General features: G+C 51.2%; 1 protein-coding gene and 1 long non-coding RNA gene across 5 annotated transcripts; one reads left to right on the forward strand and one right to left on the reverse strand.

Annotated features, from left to right (window-relative positions):
- Positions 1–923: 923 nt before the first annotated feature.
- Positions 924–14,315, reverse strand: ARPIN (actin related protein 2/3 complex inhibitor). The gene is made up of 6 exons (XM_086711545.1): positions 14,114–14,315; positions 12,799–12,874; positions 9,659–9,791; positions 6,244–6,450; positions 5,690–5,853; positions 924–4,857 (listed from the first exon to the last, which is right to left on the reverse strand). Exons 1-6 carry the CDS (start codon positions 14,203–14,205, stop codon positions 4,849–4,851), a joined length of 681 nt encoding a protein of 226 aa, XP_086567671.1. The 5' UTR covers positions 14,206–14,315; the 3' UTR covers positions 924–4,848.
- Positions 13,575–20,850, forward strand: LOC147580459 (uncharacterized). 4 transcript variants are annotated; one of them, XR_015252924.1, is made up of 3 exons: positions 13,575–16,815; positions 18,725–18,849; positions 19,007–20,850. It is a non-coding gene; the product is annotated as an uncharacterized LOC147580459 (long non-coding RNA). The 4 variants fall into 4 exon arrangements; XR_015252923.1 differs by having other exon boundaries at positions 18,740–18,849; XR_015252925.1 differs by having other exon boundaries at positions 13,575–13,832.
- Positions 20,851–21,490: the final 640 nt, after the last annotated feature.

Here is a 21,490-nt window from a genome sequence, read left to right on the forward strand (position 1 = left end):
TTAACTTAAACCCAAAGGCAGTCAATGCGCACTGAAACTTGACAAAATGTTTCAAATGTTGAGGCAGAATATCAAAATTCTAAGACAAGAGTAATGAGGGGTACCTAGCTCTACAAAACCTTAAAGCCTCCTATGATAGTCCAAATTGTCACTACAGGGAGACTTATTGAAATGTAATAACTTAGGTATAAAATAACTTTAGGGGCGCCTGGGTGGCTCAGTCAGTTAAGTGTTGAGCTTCCGACTTCGGCTCAGGTCATGATCTCGTGGTTTATGGGTTCGAGCCCCATCAGGCTCTGTGCTGACAGCTCAGAACCTGGAGCCTGCTTCAGATTCTGTGTCTCCCTCTCTCTCTGCCCCTCCCCTGCTTGTGCTCTCTTTCTCTCTCAAGATAAATAAACATTTAGGGGCGCCTGGGTGGCGCAGTCGGTTAAGCGTCCGACTTCAGCTCAGGTCACGATCTCGCAGTCCGTGAGTTCGAGCCCCGCGTCAGGCTCTGGGCTGATGGCTCAGAGCCTGGAGCCTGCTTCTGATTCTGTGTGTCTCCCTCTCTCTCTGCCCCTCCCCCATTCATGCTCTGTCTCTCTCTGTCCCAAAAATAAATAAACGTTAAAAAAAAATTTTTTTTTAAAAGATAAACATTTAAAAAAATTGTTTTAAAAACTTTAGTATATGATATAGGAGACATCCTAACTTCAGAGGGGGAAGGAACCCAATAACTATGTTGAGATTACTGGTTAGCCATTTGAAAATAATTATCTTGCTTATCTTACTTCCTACCCTTTCACAATTAAAGGCAGAGTGGATTAAGGAGTTAAATGTAAAACCATATAATAACCAAAATGGAAGAAACAGAAATTGACAATATCTAACATCTGAAAGGAGAATATAAGCTTAGAAGCGATTCACAAAAAGTCAACAGATAGCTCTATACAAAGATTTTTATGTTTGTAAAAAATCCACTTTTTTAAAAACAAAAGAGGTTGTTAAAATACGGTAAATGGTTATATTTAAAATATAAATAACCGAAAGCCCCCCCCCCAAGTATATAAACAGGCAAAGAAATTGAGGAAGCAAAGAGGAAATATATCTAGGAAATGAACATGAAAAAAAAGTTTAAGTTCACTATTAACGGGGGAAAAAGCTAATCAAAATTTAAGATTTATATTTAAGTTTGGGGCTCAGTCGGTTAAGCTGCTGACTTTGGCTCAGGTCATGATCTCACGGTCTGTGAGTTAGAGCCCCGCATCAGGCTCTGTGCTGACAGATCGGAGCCTGGAGCCTGCTTTGGATTCTGGGTCTCCCTCTCTCTCTCTGCCCCTCCCCAGCCCGCACTCTCTCTCTCTCAAAAATAAATAAACGTTAAAAAAATTTTTTTAATAAAAAATTTGTTTTATTTTTACCTGATCAAATATCATTTTTTTAAATGTTATCACACTCAATTCTGGCAGGGGAAGCATGAAAATGGGTCTCTCCTACATTGCTGGTGAAATTATAATTTAGAACAACCCTTTGGGAAAGCAAATTTGATGATCTAAAAAGACCTTCACAAAAAAACTCCTAAATTCCCAGTAATCTGACTTGCGGGAATCTGTCCCTAAAGAAATAACCCCAAGATACAAAAATATGGCATGGTGGGGGTGGGGAAGAGAGGGCAGGAGGTGGGGTGGGGTGGGGGAAGCTGTATGGGTGAGACTGAGGGAACTATATAATCTAAAACAGTTTATATAATTATATAACAGTATATAACCTAAAACATTAATTATTTTAGCTCCAAATAGGAATCAATTACCCCCAAATTGGGCAATGACAGAGCTATGAGAAGGCAGTCAATCTTAAAAAACAATGGTTATGAAGACTGTGTAGCAACATGGAAAGCGATCCTACAACACTAATGGAAAAAGGATTATGGAATTTTATGTGTAGGTATGGTATGACAGCAACCATGTCCAGAACTTGCATATTCCATGGGCGGGCCACTCCCCCACCTCCGCTCTGCTGGTGTTCTTCTGTTGCTGGGAAGTCCCTTTCCTCCTCCACCTGAATTTCTGTCCTGTCCGCTCCCGCCGTTATATACCAAACCACTCTAGCCCCGTCGCTGTGAAACTGTAGCAGCCCCAGTTGGATTCGTTACTCTCAGGTTCTCTGCAGTCAAGGATCTTGGATATAAACAAATCAAATCTTATCACTCTCCCCAGAATCCCTGGCTTCCAGGAATTTAAGGATAAAGTCCCAAAGTACTTAATGTGATAAAGATGCCAAGGCTGACCTCCAGACTCATCTCAAACGACTTCTACTCATTCTCTGAGCTCCAGCCACAAGGACCCTTCCCTTCCTCCCTTCCTTCCTCTCCTCCTTCCTTCCTCTCCACCCCTCCCCCTGCCCCCCCAAGACACCAAAGCCATTTTTTGTCCAGGTCTTCCCCTATTGACACACTGGCCCTCCTTTTTTGGAATGGTGACCTGCCTATATGACCTTGCCATACCCTTTGGCCACGGTGCTTTGGGCAGCAGGATCCCTTCACAGGGTGCCTCTAGTCAATATCCCCAGTCCTCTTGCTGCTTAACCACTTCCCTGGCCATCCCCATGGTGGAGGTCCCAGCCAGCCCCATTCAGACACAGGATACCAGGGAGGCACCTTCTATAATGGTCGAGGTCAAAGGTCACAAGGATCTGAACTAAGAAAAGGGCAACAAGAACAGAAGAGATCTATGAGCAGTCCAGTGACCCATGACTTCAGGTGGCCCCAATGGAGCGCTAATCCCAAACCTCACAGCCATATCATCGAGCCCTGGCTCAAATATGCAAGAAGGTAAATGAAAACTGGAATCAAGATAATAACTGCTGGAGGCATAATATTACCTGCTCAACTGCTAATCAGTAGGACTGACTTCAGCCTGGGCAGGTCAGCAGTCAAGGATTTAGACAAGTTCCCTCAAGTCTAGGAATATAACCCTACTTCACAGGGCCAGGACTCCTCGGGCCCCTGTATTCAAGGTCCTTCTATAGGCCAAGGAAGCAAACGACAGGGGAAGGAACATAAGCTTTGCTTTGGACATCTCTGGATTTGAATTCTGGCTGTTTCACTTATTAGCTGTGACTCTGGGCCAGTTGCTTCAACCTCTCTGAAGCCCCCTTTCTTCCCTGTTACATACACGTGGAAGCAGAATAAGCCAGTAAAGAATACAGAGTTTGAAATCTGAGTGCCTGGGTTTAAAGTCCTCTCTCCTCTATATACTATGGATGGAGCCTGTAAGTTTCAAAATCATACCAAAAAAAAATGGGAATAATAATCACATGCACCTTAAAAAATAATCACAGGTACCTCATGGGATTGCTGTGAAAAGTAAGTAAGATTTTGCCAGCGCCGAGCAAATACAAGTTTCCCTCACTATGCAAAAAGTACAGCAATCCTATGAAACTTTTTATAAACTGAAATGGTAGAAAGTGAAGAAACAATGGGAAATTTTTTGAGCATTCACTTAGGCTTTCCTGAAACCTTAGGGCACATCTCGCTAACGCATGCACATAATCGACTGAGGTGAAGCAGGTGCTCATAGACAGTTCAAAGCTATGGGGGCTGGATGCCGAGTGTCATTCCCAGGGAAGGAGACTCATGGGGCCACTCTCACTGCTTGGGGTGTGCCCAGCCTCTGTAACGGCTCACTGCAAAACAAATGCTGAACACAACTTTCAGTTTTTGCCTTTTTTCACAAAAATGAAAACCCTCTTCAGATTGCTTTCGGTTAGCAAAAACAGGTACTAAGGTAGGTCTGTCATAAAAGCCAAGGGTCATAACACGAACTTTCTTAAAGCGGGGGACATCTGTACTAGCATCAGGAAGCGGGCTGTAATTATTATCACGGAAAGCATCTAGTGCTGTGTTTGATACATCAGGGGACTCGTCACCGCCCCCTCTTGTCCCCGAGACAAGCAGGACCCACATGCCACCACGTCTGTGCCCATTCTTGGGACGTGTAGAAGTCAATTCCACATCTCGTCACAGATCTGGGTGTGGGCCCACTACCCAGCAAGGAAATGTTCATGATCAAAAGACACGGCTTCCTTCTTACAGGATCACCGCTCAGTTGGAAGACTGTTCACACCTGATGTAACCCAGTCAGCGTAAAGGAATCCTTTTCTGAAAATTTACTCATTCATAAAAAGTTCTCAAAGTACAAAAAATGAAGACAAAGATGTTATCAAAATGTGGCCCGGTAGAGTGAGTCTGAAAGGTAGGGATCAGCCAGCCATACCTGTGAATACGCTAGGCCTCCCAGAGAGCAGCCCCAGGAAAGCAGCCAGGGAGGTCAGGAGACAGGAGCCCCCCGTGTGGCAGAGAACCAGAGGGGGGATAAAGAATTGGCAGCTGTAGGGGAAGAAAAGGGCACATGGGGGAAAGGGAGGTGTGAACGGGAGAGCAGAGGCTACACCACTGGGCACTGGGGAAAAGCGACAGGTGTGCAGGGAAGGCAAGAAATACAACAAGGACAGAGGAAGGAACGCCTGAGCCGCTCTGCATGCAGATGAGGGACATTCCCCAAGTCTACGCCAAGACCAAGTCCAATTCCTCTGACTGCCCCCGGGGGGACCCATCCACTGCCTGCCTCTAGAAACAAGGCTGCCACTCAGGGCAAGGGCCACCATGAAAATACCTAGAGACGGGCCCTGCATGAGCCACAGCATGGGGCCCCCACTGCTCATGTCATGGTCTGGGATTTGGTTTTTGCAACGCTTATTCAAAGGGTATTCCATGGTGGCTGTAGGGAAGAACCAGGTAAGCCGAGCTCCAGGGTAGACGTTGATGGAAGAAATTCTCAGCAGCGCTGGTGGGACCCAGAGGCGACCTCAGTCATCCTACGAGTTAAGTAAAGAGGTGTGAAGAGAGCACATTTCATGAAAGTCTTCTACAAGGCATCAGACGAACAAGGGTTCAACCGAGTGGTACCAATGGGGCCCTCGGCCATCCTCCTTGGCTTTCCCTCATTAGAGCTGGCCCAAGGAGCTGGCCTGGCAGCCCTGATTATTTTTCATTCCGAGACTCCCTTTAGTAAGACAAAGGGGAATCCAGACCCTCTACTCTTCCTGCCCTGCTTTCTCTGGCGAATGTCATCATTCGCCATGGGTGAATAACCCATTTTTCAGTTGTAAATGTTCAATTTGGGGCCTTTTGACATCAAACCTTCAGGTGAAATATGCTTCGGGAAAACACATCAACTGCAGATAGGCTAAGGATGGACTGGCGGGGGGGCGGGGGGGGGGTTGATCCTCGGCAGAAAAAAAAAAAAAAAAAAAAGCTCATTCAGCTCAGCTGCCACAACATGGCTAATGTGTTCACTTGAAGTGATAATGTTTGGAGATGTAATGGCATCAGGTTTCCCTGGTTTCCCTGTGAATTCCATTCTTTCCAGCCCTTGCTTTTATCCATCTTTGGAACTTTCTTGTAGATTGGCACAGTTCCGACCTACCGAAAAGAAAGGTCTTTCAGGTTGTCACCCTTCTTGCCTCGAAAGGAGTTTTCCCGAGGCTAACACATTCTCAGAAATTCCATGAACACCAAAGCTGGGGGGAGCAAAATTTATGCTGCCGTGTCCTTGTCCTACACCCAGCCACAACCTGCGTGTACGAAGCTCCCGCCAAGAGATAAACCGTACCAATGCCAGGCTCACAGACATCTCTCTTGACCTACCCACTCCTCGTCCTCTGCCCCGTCCCCCTGCTCTCGGATCTCCGCCGTGGCCTCCTCCGAAGACTTTTGGGCCATGATGTTGTCCGTCCAGGATGCTCCTGTCTTTCCATCACCAGCGAAATTACACTTGGTCACTGTTCCAGCCTCAAGTTTGGCTAATGACTCTGAAAGAAGGGAAGAAGTTGAACGGCTTGTCTTTCTATAGTGGTAAAATAGTGGGGGCCCGGCCTGCTCTGCTGGGTACCCTAGGCCCGGGTTAAACCACTGCTCTCTTCAGTGCCCTCAGGGAGGCCCTGAGTGTGACCCCCAAGGCACTAAATAGGAGAGGTCACCCTAGGGAACCACGGGATTGGGCGGCACCCCAGGATCCAGAGTGTCTAGGCTGCTGGCCCCAGGGCACTTGTCCGGAGACTTAGGAAGAAGTCTCGGGAATAAGCAGACCTGGCCCACTCACGTGGGTTCTCAGCAGGTGGGGTGGAGGAGCCCTAAACAGGAGGCCGGGAACCGCTATGGGCCACGGGGACACGAGACCACGTGAGGGCTGCACTGCTCACCCAGGAAGGGGCCGTCGCCTCGGGTTTTCAGCCGTACCCCGATCCCCAGCTCAAGCTCCATCGCCCCCATCTCTGACTCGGGCATCCAGAACGCCACCGTCTGGTCGGGGGTGAGGCTCTCCGTCAGCGCAAGCAGTTCTGGCTTTTGGACCAGGCTCTTCAGCGCCTCGGGCGTGAGTCTGTCCGTGTCCCCCGCAGCTTCCACCTCTGCAGGCACACAGCACAGGAGGGTCACAGCAAGCACTCAGGGAGGGTCTTTTGGGAACCAGGGGAGACCTGAGTGTCTGACGTGCCCACAACCACCTGAAGGCAGGGCTGTGCGTGCCCGCGGTGCCAGGAGTCATCGAGGCTGTCCTGGCAGGTGACTTCCGGCCCCGGGCTCTGGAGCCAGGCTGCCTGCTGCACATCTGCTCACAAGCCACGTGAGCCCGTGCAAAGGTGACTTAACCTCTCTGTGCCTGACAACAAGGGATAAAAAGGGTACCTAATGACAGGGTGGACATGAGGTGTAAACGAAATGACACCCGTGAAGCACTTAGCACAGAGTCTGGCACATGGTAAACCCCCAATGAGCGTAAATGTTTTCATTATCCCTTTTTTTTTTTTTTACGCGGGAGAAAACGATGGCTTAGAGAGGTGAGGTGATCTGCCCAAGGTCACACAGCTGGTCAGCGGAGGAGGCGGGATTCAAACCCTCTACAAAATTCTGCCTCCGCACGGATTCCCCACTGCCTAGACAGAGTTCTTCTCCCCAGGCTCTGAGGGTCTCCTGGCTGGGCTGGGGTCTGTGGAAAGAGCAGCGAACTACGGGGTCCACACACTCTCCCCTGGCCGGCTCACCCCAGCCCCGGCAGAGCTCGGAGGCTCGGGGGGGGGGGGGGGGGGGGGGGAGGGATCCCAACAGCCTCACCTACCTGCCCTGAATGTCCCAAATCTGCAGATCCCGGGTCGGGTCCGGCGGGGGGCGTGGGGTGGGATGAGGTGATGGTCCGAGACTGAGAAGTGAGGCCTCACAGGGCTGGGAAGACTCACAGGCCCCAAGAGCCCAGGAAGGTGTGCACAGCCACCCCAGCTCAGCAACCCGGCGCGGGTGGGCCTCTCCACGCCGAGAGCCAGGGGCAGCGAGAGTAGCCCAACAGCCGTGGAGGCCGGACCCTGTTCCATTCAGGGTGTAAAACCTTGCCGGGTTCTGTCGGGGACGCCCTCTCGGGTTCCCCAGACGCCGCACTCCCACCAAGGGCTTTCGAACTGCTCCTGGTTCCTCAGCCCTCACCCCGCCCAACGTCCCTCAGACAGAGCACCTCTCACCTCCACTCCCCAAGGTCACGGAAGCCCGAGGTGGGGTTACTCACCCTGCCACTGCCCTGTCAATTTACCAATAAGCACAAGAAACCTCTCCTCCTTCTCTTCCGTTTCCGTCTCAAAGGACCAAGTGTCCCTCTCCTGCCTCGAGCCAGCATTCCTCCATCTGGGCTCCAGATCCCACCCCTCTCCGTCCTCGGGCACCTGGGTCTCCTGCTCCACACTGGATCTTACCTTAACGCCTTCCTGAATTCTGGCTTTGACACCCACTACTCCAGACCCCCCTCTCCCCGAGTCACTGGGAGCACTTCACTGTGAGCCCACTGGATGCCCCACAGTCCTGGCCTTGCTGGGCCTCAGGCAGCACCTGACCCCATTGCTACCCCCACTCAGAGAGACACATGCTCCCTACTTCCCTCAGACCTCTGCAGGGGTCCCTCCTCTGGTTCCTAGTGGGCTCCTTCCTGGCCTCCCGGGTGACTCCATATCCACTCTCACAGCTTCCGTACTCGCAATGTGTGATGGGCCCTAAACGTGTGCCACCAGCCCCGCCTGCTTCCTGGGTTCCAGAATTGTGCCTCCAAGGCCCCAGCGGGCATCATCCTCTACCTAGAGGTGCAACCACGTGTCCCAGACAGAACTCTTCTCCTCACACCTGCCTGAGCCCAAACCCCAGGGTCGTCCCTGACCCCTCTCTCACTCTCTCCATCTCCAAACACTGAGGCCGCTGTGCCTCCTCTGTCCCGAGTCTCTCCAGTCTCTGCATCCTCACTGACAGGCCCTTAATCTGGCCACCACGGCCTCTCAACAGGCCTGCTGGTCGCCCCCTGGGATTTTTGTTAAGTTTACTTATTTTTTATTTTATTTTTTTTAGGAATCTCTACACCCAACATGGGGCTTGAACTCACGATCCCGAGATCAAGAGTCACATGCTCTTCTGACTGAGCTAGCCAGGCACCCCTCCCCCTGGGAGGGGATTTGTTTATTTTTTTTAAGTTTATTTATTTATTTTGAGAGAGAGAGAGAGAAAGAGCATACTCGAGCAGGGAAGGGGCAGAGAGAGAGGGAGAGAGAGAGACAATCCCAAGCAAGCTCTGCACTGTCAGTCAGTGCAGAGCCCAATGTGGGGCTCAAACTCACGAACTGTGACATCATGGCCTAGGCTGAAGTCGGATGCTTAACCCACTGAGCCACCCAGGTGCTCCCCGCTCCACCCCGGGATTTTTTAAAACCGTTCTAATCACATCCCTGCCCTACTTGAAACCACTCACAACAGGACTCCGTTGCATTCTCGATCAGGTGTCCTTCTGGGGCCCTTCTCCACCTGGCTCCTGCCTCCCTAAAGGCTTCTCCTCACCTGCATCAGGAGCCCCCAGTTCCCAGCATGCTTTGGCCTGCAACCCCTTTCCAAACCCCAGCACCCTGCTGATTCCTGCTTTCCTTTCAGCTTTTTGCACTGGTGTTCCCAACTCCAGGCCCGCCCCCGACCGTGCCTGCCTGGGCCCAGAGCCCCTCCTCTGTCCTGTCCATCTCTAAGGGACTGAGGACATCTCGAATGCAGGTCCAAATCTTGTTTGTCCCTGTGGTCCCTGGACCCTGGCATGTGGCTCAGGGCCTGGCAGAGGGTAGATGCTCATTAAATATTCAGAGAATGAACGGACAACTGAAACTATGAATGAATAAACTGATAGAGGGATGGAAGGATTCTCACTCAACCTCCAAACCTTCTTCCACAGACAGCAAAGCGGTGTCTGTAGAGCCACAGTTGGAAAGAGGAAGGAGGTCCAAGGGCCTAAGAATCATATGGAATTTGGGCAGGAAGATGAAGGCTGCCAGGGGCCTGGCCTGGGCTCTGCACAAAGGCAGTGAGAGCCCAGAGCCAGGTTCTCGGTCGCCTCTGCCAGACTGCAGGAGTCAGGCCAGCCAGGCCCCTGGGATTGAGGTGGGGCACTGGGGATCCTCTGAGTGAATGAGGGGCAGGAGGAGTCCGGCCAGCAGGCCCCCAGGCCAGACATGGACTCCAAGGCTGAGCGGACACTCATTAGGGACCAAGAGACACAGCAAGGCCACAGGGTGGGAGGGCCCTGAGGGAGTAAGGACGGAAGATACCTACTGTAGGACGACATGAGGAAGCCCGTGTTCACCTTCTTGGTGGCACTGAAGTTGGGCTCGATTTCGTTTCCCTTGGGGTCGAACTTCCGGCGATGGATGAGACTGGGCCGGATGTAGAGCACGTAGTAGCGCTCCTGGGGCCGGAGACAGGGAGGGCATTGTTTCACTCCCCCCACCCTCCAACACACACACTCCCCACAGGGCTCCACTGCGAGCCCCCAAACCTCCCCCTCCACCCCGAATCCCATCTCAGCTCCCAAAGATATTCCAGTTGGGCAGATGCCCCCCCCCCATATTTGCTCATTTATCCAATCACATGCTCAGTACGCACCTGCCTCACATAACGAAGCATATGTGCTCCTTGCGGCCATGAGACGGCAGGCCCCCCCGCCTGACCCCAAAGCTCCCACACGGCCAGAGACAGAAAGCACATACAGAAAACCATAACCCAAGCACCGAGGACCCCAAATACCATGATGCAGGAGTGGAGGAGGGCAAGGGTCATAGAAAGGGCACTGAAAGTTCCGAGGGAGGGCGGCCATTATGCCGCTTCCGACACGTGTTGGACCTGGGGCTAATCCCTCCTAGCCTCAGTTTCCCCTGTTGCGTGGGGACAACGTGCTGTCTACTTTCAGAAACGTGGCAAGGGTTCGATGAGATACTAGAGACGCAAGCAGTGTAAAACGTAAAGGGTGCTGCAAATGCTGTTTGCCAGCTACTCTGGCCAAAGCGGGTGGGTCACATGCTCCTGGACACTGGAGAGGAGGAATCCACCTCTTGGCAAGGTCTCCAAGCATGGAGAAACCTGCAGCTTCCGGGGAAGAGGGAGTAGGGAGAATATTAAAAGCCTGGGACAGGTACGAAATAAAAGTGAAGGTCTGGTGCGCATGTCTGAGCAACAGAGGATAGTCAGAGGCCTCGTGGGAGCCCAGGCCGGGAAAGCAATTAGCACCAGTTTGAAATGGGCCTTGAGTTGGTATTTGGAGTTTGGACTTTACCTGATAGACAAGAAGGAATCCCAAAAGGTGTGTGTGTGTGTGTGTGTGTGTGTGTGTGTGTGTGTGTGTGTTTTAAATATTCTTCAACATTTATTTATTTTTTTTGGGGGGGGAGGGGCAGAGAGAGAGAGGGAAACACAGAATCCGAAGCAGGCTCCAGGCTCCGAGCTGTCAGCACAGAGCCCGACATGGGGCTCAAACTCACAAACTGTGAGATCATGACCTGAGCCGAAGTCAGACGCTTAACCGACTGAGCCACCCAGGTACCCCATGAGGGAATCCCGAAAGGTTTTTGAACAGCAGTGAGACCCTCCAATATGTCTTTCAGGAAACAAGTGACCGGCAGGGCAAGCATGAGCGTCGGGGGCAGCTGGAAGGTTTGATGAGGACAGGCTAATTTTCTGAGGCCCCATCCACCTAAGGCCAGTAGCAAGAGGAAGGGGAGGGGTGGGAAGGGATGGCCAAGGTAGAAGGAACAACAGGACCAGGCACTGCTTCCCGGGGGGAGGCTGGAGGAAGAGACAGTAGAGGTTTGCAGGGGTCTAGTGCATTATCATTAGAAGGGAGAACTCAGAGAAGGCAAGTGTGGGCAGGGCTGACAGAACCCTCTGCCCCAAGGGCAGCAGAGGGAGGCCGGTCCCACATCAGCCTGGAGCTACTGCTGGCCCTGCCGGGCAGGCTGGCTGGGGGCTCCGGACTGCTGTGTCCACCCTGCTGGCTGGCACCCTAAGGAGGGGGGTGGATGCAGCAAAACACCTCTTGGGCGAAACCGGTGCCGAGCTGGGAGCGGAGGCTTTTCCCGGGGCTGCAGGGCAGCAGCGGGCTCTGAGCCCCTGGGACAAGCTCAGCTTTAGAGAACAAGGAGATAAGGTGGTCAGCACACCGAGTGGGGCTGTTAGAAAGGGGGTGGAAATTCAAAACTAGGGCTCAGGAAAGACACGGGCAAGTATCGGAGGGTGAGCAGTGGGTGCATCTGTGGACACCTGAGATGGCGTGGTGATGGAGGGCACGACCCCAAGGGTGTGAGGGGGCAAGCGGACAAGGGCACGGACATGGGAACTGAAGCCCCAGGCGGGGTCAGCAATGCAGACTTAATGTGGAGGCTGGACAAAGGCCCAGAACACAGCTACCCTCCTCCCACCCCAACGTCCCTGCCTGTATGCACGAGGAGGCCCAGGTCCACAGCAGTGACCTGCTTTCTAAAAACCCCACATTCCAAAGTGCCCAGCCACACACAGTGCTGCTCAAAGACGAGCGAGCCCAGGCCAAGAGAGCCACCACTTTGCAAATGGAGAACTTTAGGTCTCCTTCCAACAACAAACTCCACCAGTACATTTTCAATGATTCAGGGGCGCCTGGGTGGCTCAGTTAAGTGTCCGACGTCAGTTCAGGTCATGAACTCACGGTTTATGAGTTCGAGCCCCGCGTCGGGCTCTGTGCTGACAGCTCAGAGCCTAGAGCCTGCTTTGGATTCTGTTCCTTCCTCTCTCTCTGCCCCTCCCCCACCTCTCTCTCGCAAAAAGAAACATTAAAAAACAATTAAAATGAATCAATTCCAAAAAATTCAAAGGTGACATGACCTCCCAGGAACAAACCTGGTCCCCAAAAGGGGAAGGTCACTGCTGACCCATCAGGCCCCAGGGCAGTGGGAGCTACCAGACCACTTCCAGAAGCCAGGAATCTGGGCCCTTGGCCCTCCCAGAAAACAGAGCCCCTCATCTTGCCCACCCAGCGAGGCTCCCAGCCCTTTAAACAGAAGCAATGGGACCTCTTTGGAGCACCTTCCAGCCCACACAGCACCCACAGCCTCAGTCCTGAACCGGTCACCTCACCCCTTCCTGCTCTCAACCCTCCCAATCCGAGCCCCAAACACTCACCACTGGGGTCAGTGCTGATCTGTGTCCTCAGCAGGAACCCAGGCCCCGTCATCTGTCCTCTGCCCAACGCCAAAGTCACCTTTCCACTCAGTGGTCCCTTTCGGCTGCTATCTCCCCACCCACTCCCCACCTGCCCTGTGAGCCCCTCCCGGGAGGAACCGGACCCCAAATCTCAGCACTGATGTAGTCAAGCACCGGGAGATCTGCCGGTGGGTGAGGACCATGAAGGCAGCGCCCTGCTAGTGTCCCCAGGAAAGTGTCCTCACCTTCCTGCCACGGGCATCCAAGATGCTGTGCCGAGACACGTCCACCAGTTCTCCCTCCAGCAGGACGCCACTTCCCCTGGGGATGGAAAGAAGGGATCAGCTGGTTGTGTCAGTCCTCAGGGAAGAGGCGTAAGTTCAACGGCCCAGGGCAGAGTGCGCACTGGGATAGAAGCAAGGCCCACAAGTGTCTCCTATTCACCTGATTCCCAAACCCTGGGGCACTGCCCAGAGAGTAGAAGGGACCTCCTCAAGGCTGCAAGACCAAGCTGTGGCCCCTCCTGCAAGGGGTTACTGTAACCAGAGCCTCAGTCTTCCTATCTACAAAACGGGAGAATAGCCACCTCACTCTGAGTCTTGGGATGATGATGACAAAAGATCATGTGAGTGAAAGTGTTAAACTATTAAGTGCTTACCAAATAGAAAGGATTTTACTTCTTTAATCAAACTTGAGGGAGGGGTCTAAGCTGCTATAAAGTATCTTCCCTTTTCACCTGTTTTAAAACACTTTCTATTCCTCTGGTCATCCATACGCACTTAGAGGTGGCGAAACCCCACACCAGAAGTTTTATGACTAGCCCAAGATCGTGGGGTTCCTAGTTCCCCGCTTCCCGCTTCTAGTTTTCACAAAACCTGGGGTTTCCCTTTTAGAGCCACAGAAATGGGAGAGGGCGGGGACACGGGAAGGAATGGGGGAAACTCTATTACCTGCCCCTACCGACCCCTCACCTCCAGATTCCTTAGTGTTTGTACCTGCTGCTGGCATGGTCCACGTGTTCTCAAAACCTCTGCGTGGGTGACCGCAGGGCCTCCCCTCCACCCCATCCGGATCCCGATCCCACACGCGCCTCCAGGCAGGCATTGCCCTCCCGCGGCCGCGCCACGCCAGCTCCCCCGCGCCGTTGGGATCGCTCCACACCTTCGTCCCTTCCGGGGCGGGAAGTGGGGCGGGCGGCCTGAACCAAGGCCCGCGGGCAGGGCGGCGAGGCAAGTGGCTGGGAGTTTTACAGTCGCGACAGGCAGGGGTAGAGACAAAGGTCGGTGCTTTCGAGCTCCGTTTGGGAGTCGGATCGAGACCCTCTCCCGACGCTACGGGGCGGGGGGCAGTGGGGAATTTTAAGCCGATCTGTGTTCTAAGGGTGCGCTCTGCTTGCAGGGCGGAGGGGAGCGCTGGGGAGGGGGGCGGGGGGCTTTGGCCAGGTCTGCCTCCCCTCCCACCCGCACCCGGACCGCGGTCCCCTCCCCAATCCCGAAGCCCGGGTTCTAAACCGGGGCCGGAGGCGGCCAGAGAGGCAGAGGCAGAGCGCGGCGGGCCTACCCCTGGTGGGCGGCGGGGTCCCAGGCCCCCGGCAGCCGCGCGCTCCGCACCGCCTTGTTCCGGAGCGCGCTGTCGTGGTAGATGCGGCTCATGATGCGCACGGCCCCTGCGTCCGCAGGCCCGGCGCTCGGAGGCGGCGCGCGGGGTCGCGGGCTTGGCGCCGGGAGCGCGGAGAGCGCGCGCGGGGCCGCAATTCCCAGTCGCCGAGCCGGGAAGGGCGCGGCCCCGGGCGGGATTTAAAGGGGCCGAGCCCATTCCTGCCGCGGGACGGCGCGCGCGGGGAGGTGGGCTTCCGGGAAGACCCTCGGCTGGGGCCTTAGCGTGGGCAGGGTGGAAAGCCACGTCCTCCTCTTTCCCTCCCTCTTTCGCATTGCTAGAGGGAGACACCCCCCCCCCCGCCCCAACACACGCACAAAGGGGGAAACTGAGGCCCAGAGATCCTATAGGATCAGCTCCGGAAGCAGCAGGAATGGGGAAAAGAGAACAGCTCTCAGGGATGGCGGGCTGGTCGGCACAGAAGCTACTCTTGATGCTCCCACAGTGGCTGCGGAAAGGGTTCCAGGCATCTGTGCTTGGTTTTAGGTCAGAGCAAGGGCACACGGAGGTTTGTGCCCCAACTGTGTAAGGTTGGCCAAGTTTCTCAACCTCTCGGAGCTCATGCGTCCTCCTTTATGGCGTCAGGATGAGAGGAGTAGTCAAGATTAATTATCTCACTCTACAGCATAGCATTTCCCCTCTCTGCCTTCCCACACAGCTCTTGAACCCCTCCCCAGCTCCCCACTGTCCACTGCCCAAGTATGTAACAGGCTAGACAGGCGTTTTTCCAGTGCAGGGCTCTGTTTGACCCTGGGATTGTTGAAAAGTCTTGGTACTCTTGTTTGAGAATGGGCACTTGAACCCATTCATGGAGTTCATCTGTGGCCTCTGAGGGGGAGCATTCAAGAAGGGAGGTACCTGGTTGCCCAAAATGAGCTGTTAGTGGTAGAAGCAGCCCCTCTCCCCACACACACATAAAGACTTGGGTGGGTCCTAGCGTTTTTGTTTTCAAGGACTCCTTCCTCCATTAAAAAAAGATTGGGGGGGGGGGGCGGGGCGCCTGGGTGGCTCAGTTCGTTGGGCATCCGTCTTTGGCTCAGGTCATGATCTCACGGTTTGTGAGTTCAAGCCCTGCGTGGGGCTCTGTGCCGACAGCTCAGAGCCTGGAGCCTGCCTTGGATTCTGTTTCCTTCTCTCTCTGCCCTTCCTCAACTTGTGCTCTGTGTCTCTATGTCTATCAAAAAATAAATAAATGTAAAAAAATTTTTTTAATTAAATAAAATTAAAAAAAATTTTAGGGGCACCTGGGTGACTCAGTCAATTAAGCGTGGACTTCAGCTCAGGTCATGATTGCGTAGCCCCATCAGGCTTTGCGTAGCCCCATCAGCTGTGCTGACAGCTCAGAGCCTGGAGCCTGCTTGGGAGTCTGTGTCCCCCTCTCTCTCCGCCCCTCCCCTGCTTGCACTCTGTCTCTCTCTCTCTCAAAAGTAATAAAGCATAAAAATAAATAAATAAAAATTTGAATTATATTTTATGGGTGGGTTGACCTAACAATGAATATATTAATATTATATATGAAAACATTTTCTTCAGCCTAAAAATTCTTTTTTGTTTTCTTCTAATTTTAAAGAAATTAAAACATTTCCATGGGCCCCAGGCTTTGTGTCTAATGGATCAGTTAGCCCCATCCCCAGCCTGGCCTACCAGGTTGTTCTGGAAATGTCTGAGAGAGAAGGACAAGAGCCTTAGTGGGAAGTCCCTCTGGCCGAACTGTCTTTTGGTTCTCTCTCTTCGAAACTCCCCAGCCTAAGGAACTCCTACAACCCAATAGCAAAAAAACAAAAAACAAATAACCCGATTTAAAAATGGGCAAAGGGGGGCGCCTGGGTGGCGCAGTCGGTTAAGCGTCCGACTTCAGCCAGGTCACGATCTCGCGGTCCGTGAGTTCGAGCCCCGCGTCAGGCTCTGGGCTGATGGCTCGGAGCCTGGAGCCTGTTTCCGATTCTGTGTCTCCCTCTCTCTCTGCCCCTCCCCCGTTCATGTTCTGTCTCTCTCTGTCCCAAAAATAAATAAAAAACATTGAAAAAAAAATTAAAAAAAAAAAAAAAAACAAATGGGCAAAGGAACTGAATAGACATTTCTCTAAAGAAGACATACAAATGATCCACAGGTACATGAAAAGCTGCTCAATATCCCTCATCATCGGGGAAGTGCAAACCGAAACCACAATGAGATATCACCTCATACCTGTTAGAATGGCGGGTATCAGAAAAAATGAAAGAGAAATGTTAGGGAGGATGTGGAGAAAAGGGAGCATTTGATACACTGTTGGTGGGTGTGTAAACTGGTCTAGCCACTGAGGAAAACGGTGGAAGGTTCTTAAATGAAACCTAGAACTGCCATATGATCCAGCAATCTCACTTCTGAGTACCTATCCAAAGGAACAGAGATCAGGATCTCAAAGGGGTGTCTGCACTCCCGTGTTCCGTACAACACTGTCCACAATAGCCAAGACATGGAAGCAATCTAAATGGTCATCAGTGGGTAAATTGGGGGGAAATGCGGTATATACCTACAACGGAATATTATTCAGCTTTTTAAAAAGGCAGGAAATCCTGCTATTTGCAACAACTGGATGAACCTGGAAGGGAAAGAAACCAGACACGGTAAGACAAATACTGCCCGATCTCATTTGTACACGGGAAATCTAAAAGAGTCAAACTCGTAGAAGCAGAGAATAGAGTGGTGGTTGCCAGGGGCTGGGGGGAGGGGGAAATGGGGAGATGGAAGTCAAAGGCTACAAAGTTTCAGGGCTACAAGATGAATAAGACCTAGAGATCTGTACAGCACGGTGCCTCTAGTTAATATTGCAGTACATACTTGAAGATTTACTAAGAGGGTGGGGTGCCTGGGTGGCTCCGTCAGTTAAGAGTCTGACTTCGGCTCAGGTCATGTGCTCTTGGTTGATGAGTCTGGGGCTCCGTGCTGACAGTTTAGAGCCTGGAGCCTGCCTCGGAGTCTGTGTCTCCCTCTCTCTCTGCCCCTCCCCTGCTTGCACTCTGTCTCTCTCTCTCTCTGAAAAATAAACATTAAAAAAAATTTTTTTTAGTTTTTTTAATTTACTAAGAGGGTAAATCTTATGTTAAGTGTTCTTTTCATACACACAGAATAATAGTAACAAATAAACAAGGGCAGGAGGAAACTTTTGGAGGCGACGGGTGTGATTATGGCATAGATTATGGTGATAGTTTTTTGGGTGTGTACTTACCTCCAAATTCATCAAGTTGTATACATTAGATATTTACAGCTGTTTTTATGCCAATCATGCCTCAATAAAATGGTGTAAAAAACAAACAAAAAGCCGCAGGCTGGTCACAGCCACATGACTGGCATGGCCCCCTTCCTTTGCCATCTTCCCACTCAAATGGCTGCAAATCTCCTCTGTCTTCTATGGCAGCCACTAGCCACATGTGGCTATTTTAATTTTTGCTTTAATTAATTAAATCTATGTAAAATCCAATTCTTCAGTCTCACTAGCCACATTTCAAGGGCTTAATAGCTAGCAACATGTGGCAAATGGCTACCATTTTGGATAGCACAGACACAGAACAGTTCCATCATTGCAGAAAGTTCTATGGGACAACGCTGCTGTAAATCCTTTCTTGGAAAGAATAATCTCTTTCTTGCTGGGCTCTGTGACTTCACCCCATCAGCCCAATTGGGAGAACAGGCACCAGCGAGCCACGAAGCTAAGAGAATAAGAAAACTTCTTTTTCAAAAGGTTCCGATATTTATTTCCTAAAGAGTATCAGTCATCATTGGCAAAAGACCAAAACTTTGTTGGACTTTCTTATACCTAGTTGTAGATTATTGATGTGTCTACATTAAATTGTAAACCATGAGGTACAACACAGAGACAGCTTAAGCTCTGGGCCCCTCAGTACGATGGCCCTTTTTAAGGACAGGGTTGAAGAACCCTAACAATGTGTTCACATGGGCATATGCTTTTATAAAATGTTCACAGGTAAGGCAGTCTTGGGGTTTTGTTTTTAAATTTACATATATATGTATTTTTTTTTTTTTTTGAGAGAGAGAGAGAGAGAGCGAGCAAGCTGGGGAGGTGCAACGAGACTGGGAGAGACAGAATCCCAAGCGGTCCCCACACTGTCAGCACAGAGCCCGATGCAGGGCTTGAATTCACGAACCGTGCGATCATGACCTGAGCCAAAACCAAAGGTCAGGCGTTCAACTGACTGAGCCACCCAGGCACCCCAATAAGGCAATTTTGGATGTGGTCAGTTAAGACCACTATCTCTCTCTCTTTTTTTTTTTTTTTTTGGCCCGAATTTTCCTTTACCTCATGTCAGATATTGGAATGACTCGAATGAGAGTCAAGTTGACATGAGATACGTTTAGTTTGGGTTTCATGGAACAGATCTACGGGGTCTATAGTCTTTCCCACCTATCATTCGGTTTTTGCAAGCTGTGCTGGTGTGGGTGTGCCCTACCAGCCTCTGGGCCGACTCACCTACTGTAAGGCACCAAGGTGCAGGGCCAGGGATCACATCCCAGCAGAAATGTGTCCTGTAGAGCCTGGCACTGAGACTGCATGGGGACAGGAGAAGCAACAAAGCATGGATCATAAGGAACCAGAAGCCGGTGTATAGAATATTCTTCTACTCGCCAGACCAGGTAAAATCGTAAGCCGAGGATTGGTTCTTAATCCTCATCAAAATGCAAGTTTTCTCAGGAATGTTCTCGCTAAAGATGTAATTATAAACCCACCAACATTTTTTTTTTTCTCTCTTTTGGTGGGCACTGGGCACAACTGAACGTATCAGGATTTCTGTTGAGCAGAAATAGACAACAGTGAAACAAACAAGGAACGCCTGCCTGTGTGTGTAGTCTCGGGTTTTATGCATCGCATCACATCTTAGCATATCTGACACATCTTGTCTTGACAAAGTCTGCTGGTTCCGGAAGAGAGAGAGCACCAAATTGCCACAAATGCGGTGAAATAATCTGAAGAAAACACGCACACACACCACACAGCAAAAGATGCAAAACAAAGGAAGCACTGAAGAGAGAAAGCATAATACAAAATAAGATGCCAGAATGAGAACGAAGCCTATCCATCACGTTACATCAATAAATGCAAATAGGACAGGCCTTGTTTGGAGAGAAAATCTATGATACGCCTTTGTTATCAGACATCTCTTCGTGCCACATCACAGCCTCTGGTCCTTCCGTGCCTCCAGAGCCTCTGACCCGTCCCGTCCTAGCCTCTCCGGGGTGACCAATTCTGCCCGCGTTCCAGCTGACTTCTGACACACAGAAACAGTCCTCCACACTTCACCTCACGGCCACACGCTTGCCCCCCGAGACAACTGGTCCCCAGGGCGCTTAAAAGAAGACTCCCGGGATAGGATTGTGACACTGAATTGCCTCCTTACTGGTCTGATGGCAATAAGGACACTTGCTAGAGTAAAGCAGGTGGTGGTAACCCTTGGCATGAACAGGGCATCAAAATTACTGAGGTTTTCACCTGTGGTTACATGGGGGTGAGGGGCAGGTAGAAGGTGGAATTCAGCTGGGAACTGCGATGTCTGCAGCCTTTCATTGGTTATGGGGTCAGTGATGATTATGAGAAATGCAGAGTAGGCCGGCTTTTATGAACATGAGACACCTTGCAAAAATGGTAGGCTCGGGGTAGCTGACAGCCAGCTTAAGGGTTTGTAAAAGCCGTGGGGAGCTTTATGGCAGTTTTTGAGGAGCCTCAACTCCTGCAGCTCGGGGGCAACCTGACAAAGCCAGGCTCCGCCACTGATCGTCAGGGTGACAGGGCTGCTTGCTCTGTGCCAGCTGCTGCTGAGATGACAGACGTTGTGCGCTTCAACTCACTTCGTGTGGGTACAACCCACCAGTGCCCCAAGCCCTCCTGTGTAGCACGTCTCCCCCTCTTGCCCTGAGGCGTCCACATTGGTGCTGAGGTGCGAGACACTGGGGGCCCTCTGGGCGCCAAGCTTGGACGACCCTGAAGTGAAGGGCAGTTAACACTTGTGGAGAGAATGTTTGACCCGTGGGGGACGGAAGCTGCCAGATAAAATTCTCCCTTCTTTCTCTCCCTGTATAGACAATGATGAAATACAGTTAAAAGGGAAGATGGCCTCTTGGAAGATGGTCCCATGAGATCAGACACACACTCCCTCTTCATTCCAAGCGTTGACCTGCTGAGTGATGGCAGCCTCAGATTTGCTCTTTCCGCCTCCCCGCCCCTCAGCGATGTTCCCTGTTCCCTTCCCCTGGCTTTCCTGGGATTGCATTCCCTAATAAAGTCGTAGCAAGGGAGATTGGGTCTCGGGCTGTGCGTTTTGAAAAACCCAATCTATACAATCATATGTAAGAATTTTCCAGGAGCACCTGGGTGGCTCAGTCCGTTGAGCGTCTGACTTCAGCTCAGATCATGATCTCATGGCTCGGCTCATGAGTTTGAGCCCCACGTCGGGCTCTGTGCTGACAACGTGGAGCCTGGAGCCTGCTTCACATTCTGCCTCCGTCTCTCTCTGCCCCTCCCCTGCTCATGCTCTCTCTCTCTCCTTCCCTCTCTCTCTCAAAAATAAACATTAAAAAAAAATCTTTTTTAAGAATTTTCCAAAGCAAAATGACCCAGAAAGATAAATATGAAAGGACTTGGCAAACAGAAGACACATACAAACCAAAATGGCAGACACTTTTAATAACAGACAAAATGACACTTTTAATAACAGACAAGGGTGAACTTAACACATAATGCATCAAATCTGATTTTTTTTAAATGGGATTTTATAGTGATAAAAATTATAGTCCACAAAGAAGCTGTATGAGGATGATACCGATGTGTCAAATCAGGCAGTAGTAAAATTCAAAAGTAAAACACCATAGAAGAAAATGCAAATAAAAAGAGATCACAATGAGATCCCACCTCACACTCATTAAAATGACTAGTCTACAAAAACAAAAACAGAAATAATTAAAAAAAATTTTTTTTTGATGTTTTCTTAATTTTGAGAGAGTTAGAGTGTGAGCAGGGGAGGGACAGAGAAAGAGGGAGACACAGAATGTGAAGCAGCTCCAGGCTCCAGGCTCAGCACCAAGCCCTACGCGGGGCCTGAACTCACAAACGGTGAGATCATGACCTGAGCCGAAGTCGGACGCTTACCCGACTGAGCCACCCATGTTCCCCCAGAAATAACAAATTTTGATGAGAACGTAGAGAAACTGGAACCCTCGCGCACTGTTAGCGGGAATGTAAAATGATACAGCCATTATGGAAAGCATTTTTGAGGTTCCTCAAAAATTAAA

Source organism: Puma concolor, chromosome B3 (genome assembly GCF_028749965.1).
Source record: "Puma concolor isolate L17-30 chromosome B3, mPumCon1.1.hap2, whole genome shotgun sequence".
Classification (NCBI taxonomy): Eukaryota; Metazoa; Chordata; class Mammalia; order Carnivora; family Felidae; genus Puma; species Puma concolor.